This window comes from Eublepharis macularius, chromosome 3, assembly GCF_028583425.1.
Source record: "Eublepharis macularius isolate TG4126 chromosome 3, MPM_Emac_v1.0, whole genome shotgun sequence".
NCBI lineage: Eukaryota > Metazoa > Chordata > Lepidosauria > Squamata > Eublepharidae > Eublepharis > Eublepharis macularius.
This window is the reverse complement of record NC_072792.1, coordinates 57,043,007-57,062,206: the sequence shown is the minus strand read 5'-3', so window position 1 is coordinate 57,062,206 and position 19,200 is coordinate 57,043,007. Positions and strand designations below refer to the sequence as shown.

Here is a 19,200-nt window from a genome sequence, read left to right as displayed (position 1 = left end):
GAAATTTTATCAGCAAAGTGTTTTCTATTCAGATTAATCCTCAATGATCTATAGGATTGTATGCACCAGTCAATAACACCAAAGGCAAATTAGACAAAGAACTATAAAACCGGAAAATAATTAAAGCTGCAATTCTAGTTAAATATTTATTTGGGAGTTAGTCCTATTCAGCCTCAATTAAACTTTCTTTCCCATACACATGCATGAGAACCTGCTTAAAGTATCACAGCAGTATAAAGAAGCGTTAACAGCTGCAACAGAAAATAAAGTAAAATTAGTTTACTTTCCACATATACAAGTGCAAAACCTAGAGGAACTAATTTAAGTGGTGCTGCAGATTTTTCTCTCTTTGTTTACCAACTAGATTTTTAAATACATTTAGCAAAAAGAAGTCAATGTAGTTGAAACTGGCAAAGAGCTTATCCTAGGGAAGCAGCAATGCAAAAACAAGCACTCAGTTACAAAAAAGTTTTGCAACATTACCAGATAAAACTTCATTTCCATGTATTTAAAATGTCCTAACTCTTCATTGAAGCATAGTAATTTTCATACCTGCACAAAATCTATGACCCAGTCCACACATTCAAATTCCCTATATGAACAGCTATGGCCTCTCAAATGTATGTAGAAAGATTAACACAAACTAGGCATTATGTAGAAACAGCCAACAACAACTGCACTTTTGCCAGCTACTGCAAACTGTGAAAAAAACCTGCATTAATACTAATACTTGTCTACAATACAATTAACGACAAACATTTCCTCAGAGGATCACAAGGACCCATATGGCTGAGAAGCTGAGGCTGCTTGTCAATGAGGGAACTGACCCACTGGTTCTACAATACCATGCATACCTTTCAAGTACTCCTAATTACCAAAGCACTCTATTCCAGCCTGTAGACATCAGCAATTATGTGCACGTGTTTTTATACTGCTTACACTCACATTGAGGGCACAGCAAGTAAAAGCTATTTGATCACAAGCCAGGAAATGACAACAAAACTGATTAGGCTTCCATTTTGTTGCACTGGTGTTTGGTACAGCGCAGTTCAACACTGTTTACAATAGAAGCCACTTCTGGGTATTTGGCAACATTCAGTACAAACATTAAGTTACTCTCAGTATCAATAAGAATGGTGGACTACAAGTGAAGTAGTTCAGGGCCAGTTCTCTTGCCCTGCCCCAGCAGCTAGTACTAGTATCTCTCTCATAGCAGTTCACAGTTCAAAACATGAAGTCAAATGGCATTTAAAAATAACAACATCTCCCCACACACACACACATATATATTGTAGTCTTCCATAAGTCTTCTCTCCCATCCAAATTACAGATGGTATAGTAGTTAAGAGTGTGAGACTCTAATCTGGAGAACTGGGTTTGATTCTCCTCCACCTGAAGCCGTTGGGTGACCTTTGGTCAGTCACAGCTTCTAGCTCTCTCAGCCCCACCCACCTCACAGGATGATTGTTGTGGGGATAATAACAACATACTTCGTAAACCACTATGAGTGGGCATTAAGTTGTCCTGAAGGGTGGTATATAAATCGAATGTAAGTATGTTGTTATAACTACACTCCCTGACATCTACATTTTCAAGTAATACTGCAATATCTGTTGTTCCCAGAACCATTCACTCCTCCGCCCCCACAAGTTTTATCAGGACCTGAAAACACATTTTAAAATACTCAACATTAAAACAGGACAACCAACTAATTCAACATACATTAAGCATGAGACTCATGATTACTCCTAACAAGAATAGAAATCAGTCCTTAAACCTCCTCTGAGAATAGCTTCTTAACATGTTATATGTACCCCAGCTGAAATTGGTTTAAACTGATTGTTGAACTGAAGTTTTAGTCACTCAATAGAACCAATTTTAATCAGTAAACTCTGATAACACAGGCATACATTCACCTTTTAAAGACTGTTTTGGAACTGTAATACTAAGTGAATTGTGTATTATTTGCTTGAACAATTACTGGCATAACATTAAAAAATTAAAACTAGTTAGAAGATAGATCAACTAATAATTTTTCACTTGGGGAAAAGCACCATTCACTTGGGGAAAAGCACCACACACAGCCAAAGTTTAATAGTTTCCTCCGCTTCCTTTTTAAAAAAAATTAACATTCTACTGGAAGAACTTGACTAAAACAGTTGTACAGTATCAAACAAAACCACAGTAAGCCAATTCCATTACTGCAATCAGAACCCAGTCAGGAGTAGGACCTAGATCTGCAAACATTATACCACCGAGGTTCTGTTTATTCAGAAATCAGCCCACCGACTTTCAGGGGGCTTACTCTCAGAGAAACACCCACATGATTGCCATCATAGGCTACAAGGCTACTCTGACGCGGACCTGCAGAACATCCCCTCAGAGCCAGCGAAATACTCTCCCAGGGGAAACACACAGTCCGCAACACTCAGCACTGCAAATAGTGGCACCGCTGCCAGTGTGGGCCAACGAATCTAAGCTGCTTTCCTGCTTATCCAGCGTAATTTCGGGCCGAAATAAAAACGAGCATCCCCTCGCAGAGCTATTCAACTAGCCATACCGTTAACATGAGGAGAAAATAAAGAGAGAAGTGTGCTCCTATCAGAACCAAACACGCAGTGGAATGGGAGGTTTCCGTTCAGATGACGGGATCACTGAGCTCGCTCTACCTGAAGACGAACTCCGCCCGCTCCGTCACGTGTAGACAGACCAACCCTAACTCGCTCAATACATTCCTGAGTCGAGGGGCTGGGGAAGGCACTTGCGGACTCGGCACACACAACCACGTGTCCCACCGACGCAAACACACACACGCGCACCTGAGGCGGCGCCAGCGCGGCCGCTCCTCCCCGCTCACCTCATGGCCGCCCTGCCCCTTCCCGCCCTGCCGGCGTGACTCCCGCCCCGGGCCTTGGCGCCAAACACCGCCTGCGCGCCGGAGGGGGCCGAGCGACGGGTGGCAGCTCCGAGACGGGCGAAACGCGGTTCCGAAGCAGGGCCTAGGGCTGGCCGGACTCCTTGCTCTTCCACAGGCCGGGCGGGCTGCGTCCCACCCCACACGCCAGCAACTTGCCAGGGGGACCCCCGGCCTTCGCCCGATGGAAGGCCAAGGCGCCGCTCTCCCTCTCCGCCTCACAAAGCCCCCTCCGCCCAAGGCGGCGCTCCTGCGCTCTTTCTCGCGCATCAGGCGGCTCCACGGCTCACCTTGTGGCTCTGGAGCGGGCGGCAGCGGCGTGGGCTTGCGCCGGGGCCCGAAGCTGCTGCTGCTACTTGGTGCCGCTCATTTCCTCTTGGGCGCCTCCTCTTCCCACCGACCCCTTCCTCATCTCGGCGCCCCTCTTCGCCCCCCCTTTCCGCGCTCGCAGGGCGAGTAGGCCGTTGCCCTTGCCGTCTCCCTCCTGGCAAGCCAGGCGGCGGCACAAGAGCCCTATTGTATTATTGACACTGCCGCTGCTGCCGCCGCCTCCCAGGCTCCGCCTCTTCCCCTTCCCTTCCCTCGCCCACCCCGCCAGTAGCAGCTCTGCTAGGGCCTCTCCCCTGCCCGGAGAGGGCTGCCGGTCCCCGCCACCTGTGCGCTGGAGAGGGGCTTCCTTCCCGGGCAGAGCGCTGCGGCCTTGCTCTTCTTAGCCTGCCCGCTGCGTCCAGACTTGGAAGCAATTCAGCCGCCCCCAATATCTGGGCCAGGCGTCGCTCTTAAGCGCTGCAGCTTTAAGAGCCTAACGTCCAGGGCATTCGGCTCATTGCGACTCTTTTTTAGTCTCTTCTCCTCCCCCTCCCGTAGCAGAGGACCCTGAAAAAGACCCACTGTTCGTTCATCCCCATTCTTGGCACAGGTTCATGTACGGTACAGGCTTCGCGCTTGAGCTGTGTCTTTGTCCCCGTGGAAAGCAGCATTCTCTCCCCACCCCCATCCCCCTTGCCGGTAAAAACGATTCTAAAGCAGTAGAAATGTTTAAAAGGTGGCTCGTGCAATCATGGAAAAGAGGATGTTCTGTTACGATGGGGAGTGGGGGGGGGGAGAATAGAAATCATTGCTCCCTCCCACCCTTACTCAAGTAGTGAAAAGGGAAACCACAGCAGGAAAGCCTCATGGTGCAAGGAGACGAAAGAAGGCAAAGTAAGGCTTGTTCAAATATAGAACTAAGTTACAGTCATACGATTACGTGCTTCTTTGAGCACTGGGTTCAGCAATGCTTGAGCTCATGAGAATGCTGGTACTTGCTGGAGGCAGGGCACAATGAAAACGCAGACTACATTACAAGTGTAATTCACTATACACTTACAGAACAAAGCATACTTAAATCCTTACATTGCTTGAAATATCCAAATTAATTTGCTTTGGAGTGGGTCCACAGTTTCTGAAGAACTGCCCTAAGGGCATCTGCTACCACACTTAGGAGAGAAACTGTTGATGAAAGTTTCTAGTTAGCATTTTGGAAACTTACTTGACTCAGCAGTTCAAGTTCTCCCCGAAGATCACAACAGCAGTTCCCTAACTGACTTTTGTTCAGAAGTTCACTCACAAGGCCAAAATGTTTTTAGACAAAATAATGGTATCCCTTATGAAAACCCTCAAAAGATCCCACAAATTTTATAGTTGTACTCTGTCTACAGAAGGACAATACATAGAAGCCTGGCCAAACTACATTATGTAGTGCATTGTAGAACAGACTGGCTGTACTCATCTGAGCAATTCTGCCACAATCCTGACTTCTATTTTTTACACACACTGGAACTGTATTACAAAGTATGTGAGAAAAAAGTCTAATAGATCACATCCTCCACTTTAAAATTGCACTGTTCAAATTAGGTGTTAAAGTGTATGTGTTACAGATTCTCAGAACTAAGGATTTTCAGAAACATCGTAAGAAAATCATTCACAGGAGAAGTGTTACAGAGTACCAGTAAAAGGAGAAATTTTAAAAAGGTAAGTGTTCCCTTCTTTTTTGCAGCCTGCATTGTTGCCCATCTGTTACAAGCTGTATTGAACTCTAAACTGAACTGAAAAATTAATTTCCTTGCATATGACACTGAACAGGTTGGTTTTGACCATTCTTCCACATTAAAAAAAACTAAAAGGCATTTTCACTTATTTATTACAAATCACATTTCACAGGAGCTAGACAACTGTGTATAAAAGCCATAACATACAAAACTTTGATAAAGCACAATATAATGGATATTAATGAATTAACTGATGCATTTTACATTGTAAAGAATAACAATATTTTTGAACTGCAATGTTGAATTCAAAAAATATTTAAAAACTATATAGAATCCTTCAATTTTGACAGTAGAAAGAAAATGTGAAAAAATCTAGACCAATTTGACAGTATATTTTGATTTACAATGATCTCTCCCTGCATGGGGTAGGAGATTTTAGAGTGTTTGAAGTTATATTCATGCTAAAGACTCAGATAAAAAAATCCTCTGTTAGTCCTTAGCCAGCATGAAGTGCTAATATAAGAAAAACAACTGTATTTACATATAGCACATCCTGACAGTGGTTATAGAATAAAAGTGACACAATGACATCAATTTGTGTAAAAAACAAAAAGAAAACAACTTACACCTTAGTATAATCAGACTAGCTTTGCTAAACATCACTTAATTTACACAAAGATAGCTTTCTTTCCAAGGCACAGGTTCAGCATGGGGCAGATGTTAAAAGAATTTGCTTTCAGAAGGGTTTTTCCACATAACCCTTCACACTGCAGCCCCCTATGCCCTCAGAATGCAACTCCTGAGTTTTTAGAGGACAAGATGTAAGGGACAGCAACTAGAATAGGAAGTTGATCAAATCCTTTTCACCTGTTACATGAGCTTTTTCTGTGACCTGTATGGGGTGGTGGTGAACAGTGATAAAATTCTTTCATGAACTTGCTCTCTTCACAGAACTTCAGGATCTAACTCCACATTGGCTTGTATTTCTTATGATTGTGTTAAACATTAATATTGCGCCCAAAATATGAAAGACAACTGTTAGCAACTTAATTAAGATATTTACAGTAATCTCAGTGTTGACATCCCTTAAATTCCTGCAAATGTTCCTTCTCTTTGAACTTTTACTGCTATAGGGGGCAAAAAAGGAAAAAAATCAGTACACACACAAACCCCAGAATTCTCAGGAAGATACAGATGTTCAGGTCAATATTTGTGGTCTTCCACTACAGATTTTATATCATGAGGAATTAGAAGTGAAATTTTCTTCTGCAAGTCCTGCTTCTAGATATCCCAATCTATCCTCAATGAAGAGTAACATTTAGAGCGGAACTTAATAGTTGCAGCAGAGAGTCACAAGTCTCCACTTTTTGCTTGTACCATGTTTCTGCACCCCACATATGAGCTGCCTATATTGCCAGGGTATATGAACCCCCAAAGTTGCTAGATGCTGAGTAGTGCTACAAACTATTACTTCAGAGAAAAACATTCAAGCAACTAGCTTTCATCAGCTCCACTGCTCAAAAACATGATCAAGCCAAGTCGCACTGAAATCAGTGGGTTGGGAGGCTTGCTTAAATCTTTCCCACTGCAATCAGGAAGCATTTAACTTTGGCAAGACTGTACTCATATTGGATGAAAATGTGTTACCAACAATGGTTTGTTTTTGCCATTCCAAAAGTTGCAAGTCAGTTAAATCCATCTGAACGTTCACCAGGACAAATGTTCATATGTACCACCTTTCCAATGTCTGAAAAATTAGCAGGAAAATGTTGGTTGCCATCACATATATATTACAGAGATGAGTGCTGAAGTTATACTTGATATCACCTTATTAAAAAGGTATTTAAAATATTAGGTGGTGTTTGTGGAATGCATTTGATTTTACTGTTTTTGTAAAGGCAACTAGTTTATTATGGAGACATTTGACTATCAATGCAGACAGCTATACAAACCTAATTTATACGTCAATCAATGTAATCATGTGTAACATTTCTAGGCGACTTTTCACATTCCCATCTGCATATCAGCAAAGTTATAGAAGCTGTCTACCTCTCTGGAAGCAGATGCCTTGTCTTCTGATACAAAAACCTATGGTTTAGAATAAAAAGAAAAGCGATATAAGCTATCTACAGAAAGACAGCATAATTCCCTGTACCTTATTAGTATCAAAGAAGCACAAGTACTCTGGGTATATTTTGAACAGCAATAGTTCACTCATCCAATAATTTTGTGGCAGTACGTACTTCAGCCTGGTATATGAAGAAGTGTAACTAAACTGAAGGAGCTTATTCCCCCACTAGTGCAACTGAAGCACTGTACTTCTGAGCTTACTTCTGGAATATCTACTGTTACCTCAAAATGATAGTGCAAATTAATTTTTCAAATGAATTCAATTACTACTGTCAAAGTACTGAGTGTGATTTTAAAGTGCTTAGTGTTACATTATAAATACACATATTGGGGAAAAAATCACTATTTTCATTCATCTGATAACCTTGGGTCTTCTTATTTTTAATCACGAGAATCCATGTTGGAGAACAGGGCACAAAAACTTAACCCTATTTAATTGAAGCACCTATTTTGTATACTATTGCAAAATTCAGACCATTTCAGAACTCAAAATTTTTGGGAGCTACCATAATTCAGTGGGGAACTGTGAAATTCCTACGGCAATCTCTGTTCAATAGGAATACAATGAATCTACTCTATCACTCACCTTAGTACTACTGAAAACCTTAGCAGCGATGTCTTGACAGGCTGCTATGGAACCATCTCCATTGAACTCCAGAGCAATAACAGAACCTAAGGATGAATTTCAGTATGGTTAATAGGAGATCTGTTCAACTATTTGTCTTTACTTTTTTATATATTCATTTTGTTATGAGAGTGTGAGAAAGAGAGAGACTGGTCCAAGGTCACCTAGCAAGTTTCATGGTAGAATGATTTGAACATAGGTATCCCACATCACAGTGTGATACTCTAACCATTACACCCCACTGCTGCTCTAGATGGTATCCCATGACAAATTTATTTAAAACATTTATATGACACCTTTCCACCAAAAATAGGGTTCCCAAGGTGGCAAATATTAAAACATTTTAAATGTACATATAAACACAAAAACAAACACAAACCAGGGCGGAGGTCAATTGGATTTTTTCATATTCTTGTGCAGTGATTTCTGCAAGGATCAAATTCTGAGCATCCATAATGTTCTGTTTACTACCACTATGCAATTTTTGTCTCAAATATAACAAATAACCCGTTTCCACCCATTTGTACTCTGTTTTCTAGTAATAGCCTCAATCTACCATTCAGTTGGGAACATCTCAAGATGAACGTTTAGACTTTGTTTGAACGTCACAATCTGTAGAATGCTATTTTCTAGATTCCTGTGGGATATTTCAGTATATTTTCATAAGCTAGAGCTAGAGCTCTAGTGACTCTTAAACATGTACCAACAGTTTCTGGCATGTTTGAGAAACCTGCCCATAATACATTTGTGCTTGAATCAGAACTGTCAGAAAAGAATCTACAAAATGGTTCTTTGGCATTTCCTCCTTGGATTTCCGTTTTTCACCCAAGAGCTCAAAAGAGGATAGAAGTGACTGCCACCAGTTCCCTATTGACAGTACAGCTCTTCGTCTCTCAAAGGACCTTGTTTTATTTCTGAGATACTGTCAGGAGGAAGGACAAGGAGAAGGGAAACAAACACAAGGGGTTGCAGTAAGAAGGACTAATTAGCAAACACTTTAAAAATGCAAGCCTTTATGTTTGGTTCTTTGGAACCAAGCCTATGGCTTAGATCCTAAGCAGCATCAACTCAGTTGCTACAGAGAGACATGTCCCCTCCTCCCTCTCACTGTACCCTCCCAACTGTCCGCCTATAGGTCAAGGGACCCAAAGTTACAGCAGGGGAGCAAACGGCGCCTGCAGCAGGAGAAAATGATAAAAAGTCATTTCCTCCTCTATAGGCAGAGGAGCCATGGGAGAACTACTACCGAGGTGACAAAACATTACCTTAGAATCCAAGCTGCTCCAAAACTTGTTGAGATTTTTTACGTACAATGGCCCAAATCTGGGTTTTATAGGAGCTCAAGTGCAGTATGATATTCCGCTAATTTTACATTACTCTTCACGTTACACATGCCTCTAAGTAGATTTTAGGTAAAGAGGAGTTTCTGTATGAATACCTAGAACAGTCATACCTTTGTCAAGTAAAGGAATTAAGTCAGATGCTTTTTGCTGGAATACTCTTTGTGCATCATCAGCTTTCATTGGAACTTCTTTAGTCTGTACCAACCAGAAGCCTTTTCCAGTCATCTGTTGAATTTCAACCAGAATTAGTATTGCTTATAAATCACTAAATATTATTTAACTTATACTTTTTACACTCTTATATGTAACAGCCCAAGATGACAGGCAAATAATCCTGTTTCTAATACTGAAGTCAGCTTATTTGACTTTTTATGCTATAGCAGGGGTGACCAAACTGTGGCTCGGGAGCCACATGTGGCTAGACATATTGTGCGGCTCCCAGAGGTTTGAGTGTTGCCATGGCCATACATTTTATTTTAGTTCAGTTTATTTCCTTCTCTTCCTTCCCTTTCCTCCTTTCCCTCCCTCCTTCCATGTCTTTCCCTTTTCCTTCCTTCCTTCCTTCCTTCCTTCCATGTAATGTCACTTTCAGGATGCTCCCCCAAACCCACCTCTTCATCTGAAGTCACTTCAATGCATCATGTCTTGCAGCTCTCAAACATCTGATATTTATTCTGTGTGGCTCTTACATTAAGCAAGTTTGGCCACCCCTGCGGTATAGCTTCTTCCCACTAGAATTAGCACCTCAGTCGTGTGACCTCTTATTCACATAACATACTCCAAGAGATAAACCACAGTTGAAAATGGGCATGCATGAAGCAAGAACAAGGACTTCATGCCTTGATGTGATTGAGACACCCAATCCCTATATAGGGGAGACAGAAAAGTGTTTCAGTCAGTGGAAAAGACTGGCTGTTAACAGAGTGGTCTGTGTTATACTCAGTAATGTAACCCCCTTAATTTTTTCCTCAATAATAATACCTGATAGGTTTACACAAGGCAATTTTAGTTATTGATTTAAACATCAATCTTCACCTAGTTGCAGAAACAATCTGGTCTACCTGGATTTTTATAAAGCACTCTCAATGCAAGCAACACTTAATGTAATGCATACTAAACATATTTAAACTATTCTTACTATTAAAAGCTGGCAGCCCAGTTATCCAATACTGTAGTAAATAAAGGTAATGAGGAACCTATTCCTGGTCATTTGAAATTGTCAGATTATCCAGAACGGCATAGCTGTACTAAAGCATTTGCAATCTAGAGAAATTTAGGTTGCATTAAACAGATTGCAAGTCCTTAAAGTAAAACTGATTATCAATTTTGATGAAGATGACTGAGTTAAGCATTGGCGGTCAAAGGTTGCAGCAACTACTTTCCCATCGTGTTCTACAACTCCCTCTCTGTTCTCCTTATAGCAAGCTATCTTTTCCCCAACTACAACAAAGAACTAAATAAAGAGGCCATAATATACTCTCAAATGCCTACAAAGGGAGCTTCTTACATCACTTTATAAACCTCTACCCTGTAGAATGGAAATATACTATATGGAAAATAGGTTATAGGACCAAAATAGCATATGGTGGCATTGAATAGCTTGGTCATTTGAAGTGTGATTATTCGGCAGTGATCTGTAAGATAATAAACTTCACTATTTTAATTGTCTCTAGGAAGTTTCTAAAATTTCCAGTCATACAACTGAAAAGTCAGATCTTGACACAGCAATGTGCTTCTTACCTCATCAATCAATTTCCTAGCATTTGCAGTTGTATAATCCCCAGCAAAGAACACTGCCAGACAAGACTCCTCACTGTGCTTTGGACGTCGGCCCCTTGTTATTGGGATTATGCTCCTGTTGGCATCAGTTGAAATTCTGACAGTGTTCAGTTCTTCAGTTGTTGGAAGTGGTACTGCATCCTGAGCTACAGCATCCTCTGATAGAAGACTCCAGTTGTTCTCTCCTGAGACTGGCGTGAAGTCATGGATATTGCTCCATGTATTGTTGAAGATGCTCAGGCCAGCATCTTTCAACTGCAAAGCCAACTCTGGGTAGTAGTACTGGAAACATCCAAACTTCATACCTGTAGAGGATTCAATAATGGGTTGGGTGGCACAGCACAAAAACACTGCCATCTTCCTGCAGTCCCTCGTACGAAACTGTTGGCAGGCCACTATACATTTACAGTCCTTGCAGTCACGGAAAAATACACTGCCTTTCACAGGTCCTAAAAAGATTCGGCAACCTGTGCAATCATCAATAGTGATTGTAGCTGAGTGATCAAAAATGTAGATATTGCAGTTCTCACAGTCCTGAATAACAAACTGTTGACCTGCAACTTTCCCAGGTAAACGTCCTACAGTTTCATTCTTGAGTCCAGAAAACATATAGTCTTTTGGATCAATCTGGAAAAGAGAGACAATATCATGTACCAAGACTATATTTTATACCCAACAGACAAAATTAGAATAGTCACACTACTATTCAGCATGATCATGCTGGAGTGAATAGTTTACCCTGTAAAATTGTAAGAAATATTTTTAACCGCACCCAATAGGAATTCAGACTATACGCTATTAACTATTTTGTGAAATAAACTTAAGGTATCAAACCTGCTAATGACTGAAACATCCTTCTCCCCCCTCCCCCACATCCCCCATGTGTCTGAATAAATGAACACTACAAATCCATTTTTCTTGACCGGTCAAGTCCTCTACTATCATCCCTATTTCTGGATTATGCAAATATTGTCAAGATATAAGTGGTTGTTCTACTCATCTCCAAGGATAAGAAATACAAAATGTACCAGCAGCTTATAACAAGACCAATTCCTGTTGGCAGCTTACACAAGTGTTTGAACAAAACATTCAGTTATATTAGGTTTTTTTTAAGTAAAAACAAAAAGACGTGGAGACTTTCAGTAGTCCCTATTCAATTATGAACAAGAACATTATCAGACTATAACAAAATAGTACTTTTGTACTTAAGGTTTATAGTTTATAAACATCAAGCAACTGAATTAACTGTAAAATGGGATGGGTAGAAGGATTAGGGTGAAATTCTGTTGTTATGGAGTGTTCTGTTGTTATGGAGTGAAATTCTATTCAGGAAATTTTATGTTAGATATTGGAGGCAGCAATGGTGCTTTGTAAGAGGTTCAGGCTGTTACAAACTAAGATAACAGAGAGGTCCAATCCCTGGCATCGCCAGTTAAAGGGACCACACAGTAGGTGATGTGAAAGACCTCTGCCTGAGACCCTGGGAGCTGCTGCCAGTCTGAGAAGAAAATACTGGCCTTGATGGAATGATGATCTGATCCAGTATAAGGCAGTTTCCTGTGGGTTTATGTCAAACAGCTAGCTTCTTGGTATCCCTTTGCCCCTTTCCTTTTAGATCTGGCAATTTCAACATTGCAGTTGAAACTCAACCGAAATCTTGCTTAACTTCCTGTAATACAATAAACTACCAATTTCCTCCAGAAACAAAGAACCTTCTTCCAAACCTGTACCAAAAATTATTGTAAAATTTGTTTTCAACACCTGTTTTGTGCACAGAAAAAAATTACACAACTTGAGCAACGAACCCGGTTCTTGCTTATCCATCCTAGCACAATTTCATTGTATTTTCCTACAGGTGGAGGTTTCTTTAAGTTCTGTACAACTAGCTGTGCATTCTCCATGGAATTCTCTGTAATAGCTTGTTTTGACTGCCAAGACAGCCCATTGCTAGCCTATGGCTTGTGACTGGAAGTCTCCTGTGTGTGAGCTGACGTATTCTTTCCCATCCCCATGTTAACTGGATGCAGTAACACCTGGAAAGAGATAATATGCAGTGTGCCTGTTTAAGGCTGAGTCTTTTAAATTTCTCATCTATTTTTATATGGGTATAATCCAGATAAAATTTCTGTTCCTAAATCCCACTGAAGTAATACAACTATGAGTTCATAGCTTGCTGGTTTCAAAAGGACCATTCCTATTAATCTATGTTGAATATACAACTTTTGTATGCTGAAATCTAAATGCACAGTTTAAAATACTACTCAGACTGTGAATGAACAGAACCAGATAACTTTGCAAATTTCTTTACTTGCTCCTTGAAGAAAGTACATATGCTGTAAAACATTCAAAACAAAAATAACATGAAACATTTATGAATTTCTCCATATGGAGCTAAATTCAAGTGGGACTAAGAACTACAAAGAAAGAAACTATACATATGATAGTTATTGTCATGCATGTACATCTAATCTACAGAAAAAGCAAAAATTGCTGCCTAAAAGGGCCATTCAGAATATTATTGAGGTACAGTGGAAAAACAGGCTAAAGGCATATGGAAAACATAAAGATCAATATAATAATCGATTCTGATTTCAAGAACAGAAGACTGCAACATCTGTTGTATGCAAAATAACTGTTTTAAGTATAACATATTGCAGAACACCACACTAGCAACATTTCTCTTGACGTATGCCTGTTTCTTTCACATCAAGCGCTTAGAAACCATATTAAATTTTGCATTGGTGGCTTTAATGTATGGGTATAGCTAACTTGGTTATTTTTTCTCATTCAAAACAAATCTTGAAACACATGTTCCATGGAGGAATCTATGATGGAAGAGAGGGCATCTACAACAAAAGCTTATGTCACAATACATTTTAGTATTTAAAATGCTACAGAACTCATGTGGGAGTCTCGGGTGCGCCCATCTCTTGACAAGCAGCTTTCTTAATTTTAATGCCAATACTCCCGTACCCTGAGCTATCAATTTAGAATGGTTCGATGTAATCCACTTGATGCATCCACTTTAGATGCTGGACATGATTAACTGTAGAAAGTGAAAGAACGTGATTTGCAGCCACCTAATTTACAGAACTGAATTAGACTAGTTTTTCCTTTTCATTTTTCACTGCTTCTTTCATTCAAAAAATCAGTTCTAAAACCAAACAATCATACTGCATCTATTTTTTCCTAGCGCTGAGCGTTGGCATTCAAAACATGCTTCTAACAACCAGCAGAACTTTAATTCAAAATTAACTTTATACTTTGACTTAAAATTCTGGAGGTGTTCAGGTGAGTCTAAACCTTAACATAGCTGAACATTTTTCCAGTACAATAAGTGGTAAAAGAGTGTGGCTGCCAGCAAAGTATTTCAGGCAATTTCTTTACACACTAGAGAGATAGTTTATAACAATCAGCTAGTGGCTCCAGTACCTCAAGGAAGCCATTGTGGTGAGTAACATAGATTAGCATATGGGAGATACAGGTTACCCACATGTGCCATGAAAGCTTGCTGAGTGACATTGTTGGGTCAATCTCTCTCAACCTAATCTACCTCCCAAGATTGTTGTTGTGAGGATGATACTGTAAGCTGCTTGGGTCTGCACTGAGATAGAAAAGTAGGCTATTAATAGCTTTTTAAAAGGTTCTCAGTCCTTAAAGCTTTGGCTGAAAGTCTATACAGTGGATTCAATCATGGACAAGACAGAAATAGATTCTAACTTCCACTTAGCAGTCTCAGGTGAGCCATTATCTTTTAACCCAACCTCTGAGGACAGTTACACAAATAAAATGGGAAGCCCCACATACAGAGCCTCAATCTTGTAGAGGGAAAAATATTTATTTTAATTAAGTTGTATCTATATTATAACTGACCGTAGATTCTGTACTGTTATAAATAATTGTTTACCCATTAAACAGCAGTAGGAAGGTGATATCTCTGTTGCACAATGTATGCTAATATGTGTTTTTCCATTTTGTATGTAATTGAAAATGGTCAACCGATACTGTAATAATTAAGCAGTGATTTATTCGTATTCTGCTTATTTCACTGAATTATAAATTAAAATATTTTTATTTATAGTCCTTTTACTTGCTGAATTTACATTGAATTTGTATTATGTACATTAGACATGTGTTATTCAATAAAAGAATTGCTTTCTGTATATATTTATTTAAAAAATTAAGTCATTCATGAATGGGCTAGAAGTTTTATGTTCTTGAAAAGTTTCTTAAGAATTCTTTTGCATAAAAAAATTAAATGATGTTAGCCACTCTTCCAAGTCCAATTGCTCTTGCTTATAGGTAAACCATCATTTCCCTTCATTTCCATTGTTTAAGTACTCATTAATTTAAAGAATCCATGACACCCCAGAACAAACAATACTATCCAACACTGTGAGAGAGCAAGCATCTATTAGCATCTGATCTTAGCCTCAGCTTTAATCTATCAATTCTTTAATTGCCTAATATTGGCTGATTCCGCACACGTTGGATAATGCACTTTCAATGCACTTTATCAATCGTTTGAGGTGGATTTTTTGTTCCACACACAAAAAAATCCATTCCAAATGATCTATAAAGAGGATTGGAACTGCATTATCCAATGTGTGCGGACTCACTCATTATTTATTTAGGATATTTCTCTGCCACTCAACCCTACAACTGCAGTCCTAGTTCTATTTCTCCCTAGGTACTATCACCCTATAGTTTCTGGTACTGGAATGTGTTCATTTGTGTCTTACCAACAAGATCTTATAGCCTATCACATGCAATTTCTCAAACTACACAGTACTACTGACTTTAACTTTAGAGACATAAACAGCTAATATACAAAATGCTTATAAAATGAAAGAAGTTTTCATCATCACAAAAGGAAATTAGTTCAAGACTGTATGGAAGTTTTAAAAGTTGCAGTCAGCAAAGCAAGACCTTGACATGATTCAAGTTTACCATTCTGACACATTTCCTCAAGTGTTCAGCCCAAGTGACAGCTAAAACAAAAATCAAGAACAGAGAAGTATATACAATCTTTAATACAGGCTTGCACAGAGTTGTGGAAAAAGTACAGTTAGTTACCAATAAACAACAACTCCTATGGGAATGACAGCAACCTTTACCACAGCAGACATAGCAGCCTTATCCCCCTAGACTAGGGGAAAGAGATGACTAGGGAAAAAGAAAAGGGAAATAACATACTGTTGTGACCTACACCGAAAACACAGGAAAACACTATTTTATACTCTTAGAACCATTGTGATAAAAGCAATATACAAATACATGCATATTATTTAAGCTCTCCCCCCCCCTTTCTCCCAAAGTGGCTTATATCATTCTCCCACCTTTTATCCTCACAACCACCACCCTAGGAGCTCAGAAACACCAGTATCTTCAGAAAAGGACAGCTGCTCTAGTCTATTGGAAGAGTCTTATAAGACTAACATTCTCTTAGTATCTAAAGTGCCAGAAGGCTATTCTAACGGATTAAGAGCTCCACTCCTCTACACATTGAAAGAACTGGGGCATGGATACCAGGTGGAGGTGGGAACCGAAATTTCACCGCTTTTAAATAAGTACGGGAAAGCGCTGAAGATACGCTGAACACGAGGAATAGGGGAGGTGAAAGTCGTGCACAAAACAAATAGATCAATCTCACTAGACTCAGAGGGGCCCTTCGAAGAACTGGAAAGTAAATCCATCAACGGTTTAGTAAGACTCAATGCCTCATACCACACTGCCGTTTATACCACATGACGTACTCAACGTGTCCTAAATCTCCGTTTCACAATCCTAATCACTAGAGAAAACTGGCTGAGGGGGGACCCTTCACTGACAGATACTCGTAGGGAATAAAGGGCGGCTCAGCCGCTGATTCCCCCACCTCGCCTTGTGAAGGAACACAGCAGGGAGACTGCAGGGTGCTGAGGGGCAGCTACCCCCAAAGCTAAACCCACGCGCTCCCCTGAGTACTGAAAGAGGACCACGGAGGCCCCGCATCCCCCCCACCCAGGAGCTCCAGGCGGATCGCGCCGGGAGGTCCCACCTCCCTCCCGGCAAAGGTCAGCACAGAAGAGGAGGAGCGCAGAATGGCGGTTGTACCTTGGCTCGTTGGTCCCAGCTGTACTGGGGCTGCTTCTCGGGCCCCGCGTCGCCAGCAGCATTCCGGTCTCCGCTCTCGGCGCCCGGCTGCGGCTCCTTGGCCTGTTTCCTCTTCTTGGAGAAGAAGCAGCCCATGGCCCTTCGCCGATCGCCGCTGCACAACACTGGCCCGCTTCCTTCAGCGCCTCAGGCCGCCCGACTGAAGCTCGCCCGGCCCCGCCCGCAGCATTTTGCGATCGCTTCCGGCTTCTCCCTCCTCTGTCTCCCAGGGCTACGGCCGCTCTTCGCAGCTGGCTAATCTACGACCAATAGAAACTCGGCGTTCATCCAATCCTTCCCGTCAATTAGTTTTTCTAGCGAATCCTAACTCCGTCCTTCCTTTTTTCCCACCCCGCGTAATTATCCCTCCATTCTCCCTCAAGAGGCAGAGCGAGGGAGTTTGTGAGGGCCCGAGAGAAGGGTGATTGTAGTCCGGCGCGCTTTGCTACCTCTCCGGGAGCGGGAGCCAGAAATACAGTTCTGAGAAAAGAGGTCGAGCTTGGAGACCCTGAAACCCTTTTAATCTGGGATGGGGGTGGGATGAAGGAGAGTGCCCTCAAGTCATAGCTGACTTCTGGCAACCCCTGGTGGGGTTTTCATGGCAAGAGACTGATAAAGGAGGTTTGCCTACCTCTGCAACCCTGGCCTTCCTTGGAGGGGTCCCATGCAATTAACTAACCGACCTGCTTAGTTTCCGAGATCTGGTGAGATCTGACTTGCTGGGGCTCTCCAGGTGAGAGAATCTAAGGGGGAAGGAAAGTTATTCAGGAATTGACAGTGAAAACATTCTTCAGGTACTAAGAGATAGTTTGTGGTTGCATCCATGAGTACTGCGCTTGAGCAGTGGTTTCCAAATGGCTCAGTAGCTAGTGTACCATTGGAAAGATTGCTGTGGATTTGGCAATACTTTTAAAACAACAAAAAACAACAGAGAAATATACTGCAGCAAAGATACGCGGAAGTATTGTGGTACCTTAAAAATAATGAGGTTACCAAGGAAAAAAAGATTTAAAAAAAACATGAAATGCACATTGAGATATAATTGTGTAACACTGAATGTAGTCACCAAAACTGCTTTTGCAATAGCAGAAATTAGGGATAACGCAATCTCCTTTGTTTTGCTTAACCGGTTAGTGGGGGAAATCGCATGAAGCTGCTTTAGAACCTGGCATTAATCCATCCAACCTGTTACTGTGTATTCCAGTTGGCAATGGTTCTGCAAGATCTCAGGTTTTCCAGCCTCTGCTCTTCCTTGTTTAAAAACTAGAAATGGTTTTGATTAAGCTGGCAATCTTCTGTATGCAAATCATGTTTACATTATTATTAGTCAAATGCATGAGAGGAAGAAAATTGAGTCATTTGAAATGTGCTGTTGGATGAGAGTTTTACAGATACTGTGAATGCCAAGAAGACAAACAAGTGGGTTCTACATCAAATCAAGCCTGTAGAAGCTAAAATGACAGAATTGAGGCTATTGTACTTTGGTCTCATCATGACAAAATTCACTGGAAAAGACAATACTGCTAGCAAAAGTTGTAGAAAAAGAGGAAGACCCAACATGAGCGGGATTAATTCAATATTGGAAGCCATGATTGCCTTTAGTTTGCAAGATGTGAGCAAGGCTGTTAATGATAAGATGTTTTGAGGCCTTTAATTCATAGGGGCACTATAAGTCAGGAAGCAACTTGATAGAACACAAAACACATACATTGCATTTATGTATTTTATTATGCAATTGTCTAAATACTATATTGCCCTGCCCTGGATAGCCCAGGTGAGCCTCAGATCTCAGAAACTAAGCAGGGTTAGCCTTGGTCAGTAATCGGATGGGAGATCTCCAATGAAGACCAGGGTTGCAGAAGCAGGCAAGGGCAAACCATTTCTGTTAGTCCCTTGCCATGAAAACCCCACCAGGGGTTGCCATACGTCCGCTATAACTTGAGGCCACTCTCCACTCCAAACACAAGATTATAGAATTGTGTTCTGTGCATTTTATTTTATTTATGTATGCCCATTTTTTTCCACACTGAAGACACAAAACAGTTCTTCTTTGTTTATTGTAACAACTACCCTGTGAGAGAGGTGTGGCTGAAAGAGAATCACCCAAGGACTTCCAGCAAGCTTCCAGGGCAAAGTGGAGATTTGAACCTAAGTCTCCAGTATTCTAGCCCAGCATTCTAACCTGCTATTGTCTTCTAAATACTTGGTAATAAGCCCCATATAACATATATATGCAAAATGTGA

General features: G+C 40.9%; 2 protein-coding genes across 2 annotated transcripts in view; both read right to left on the bottom strand.

Moving 5' to 3' along the window:
- The window catches only part of JADE3 (jade family PHD finger 3), a 77,666-nt gene extending 74,251 nt beyond the window's left edge, over positions 1-3,415 (bottom strand). The window contains exon 1 of the mRNA XM_054974135.1: positions 3,205-3,415. The gene's annotated coding sequence lies outside the window, so the exon portion shown is untranslated. The remainder of the gene's footprint in view (positions 1-3,204) is intronic.
- A 1,664-nt stretch (positions 3,416-5,079) lies between these two features.
- On the bottom strand, positions 5,080-17,125 carry RP2 (RP2 activator of ARL3 GTPase). Its single transcript, XM_054975106.1, has 5 exons — positions 16,918-17,125; positions 10,783-11,448; positions 9,153-9,267; positions 7,661-7,746; positions 5,080-7,032 (listed from the first exon to the last, which is right to left on the bottom strand). Exons 1-5 carry the CDS (start codon positions 17,050-17,052, stop codon positions 6,949-6,951), a joined length of 1,086 nt encoding a protein of 361 aa, XP_054831081.1. The 5' UTR covers positions 17,053-17,125; the 3' UTR covers positions 5,080-6,948.
- Between the last annotated feature and the right edge of the window lie 2,075 nt (positions 17,126-19,200).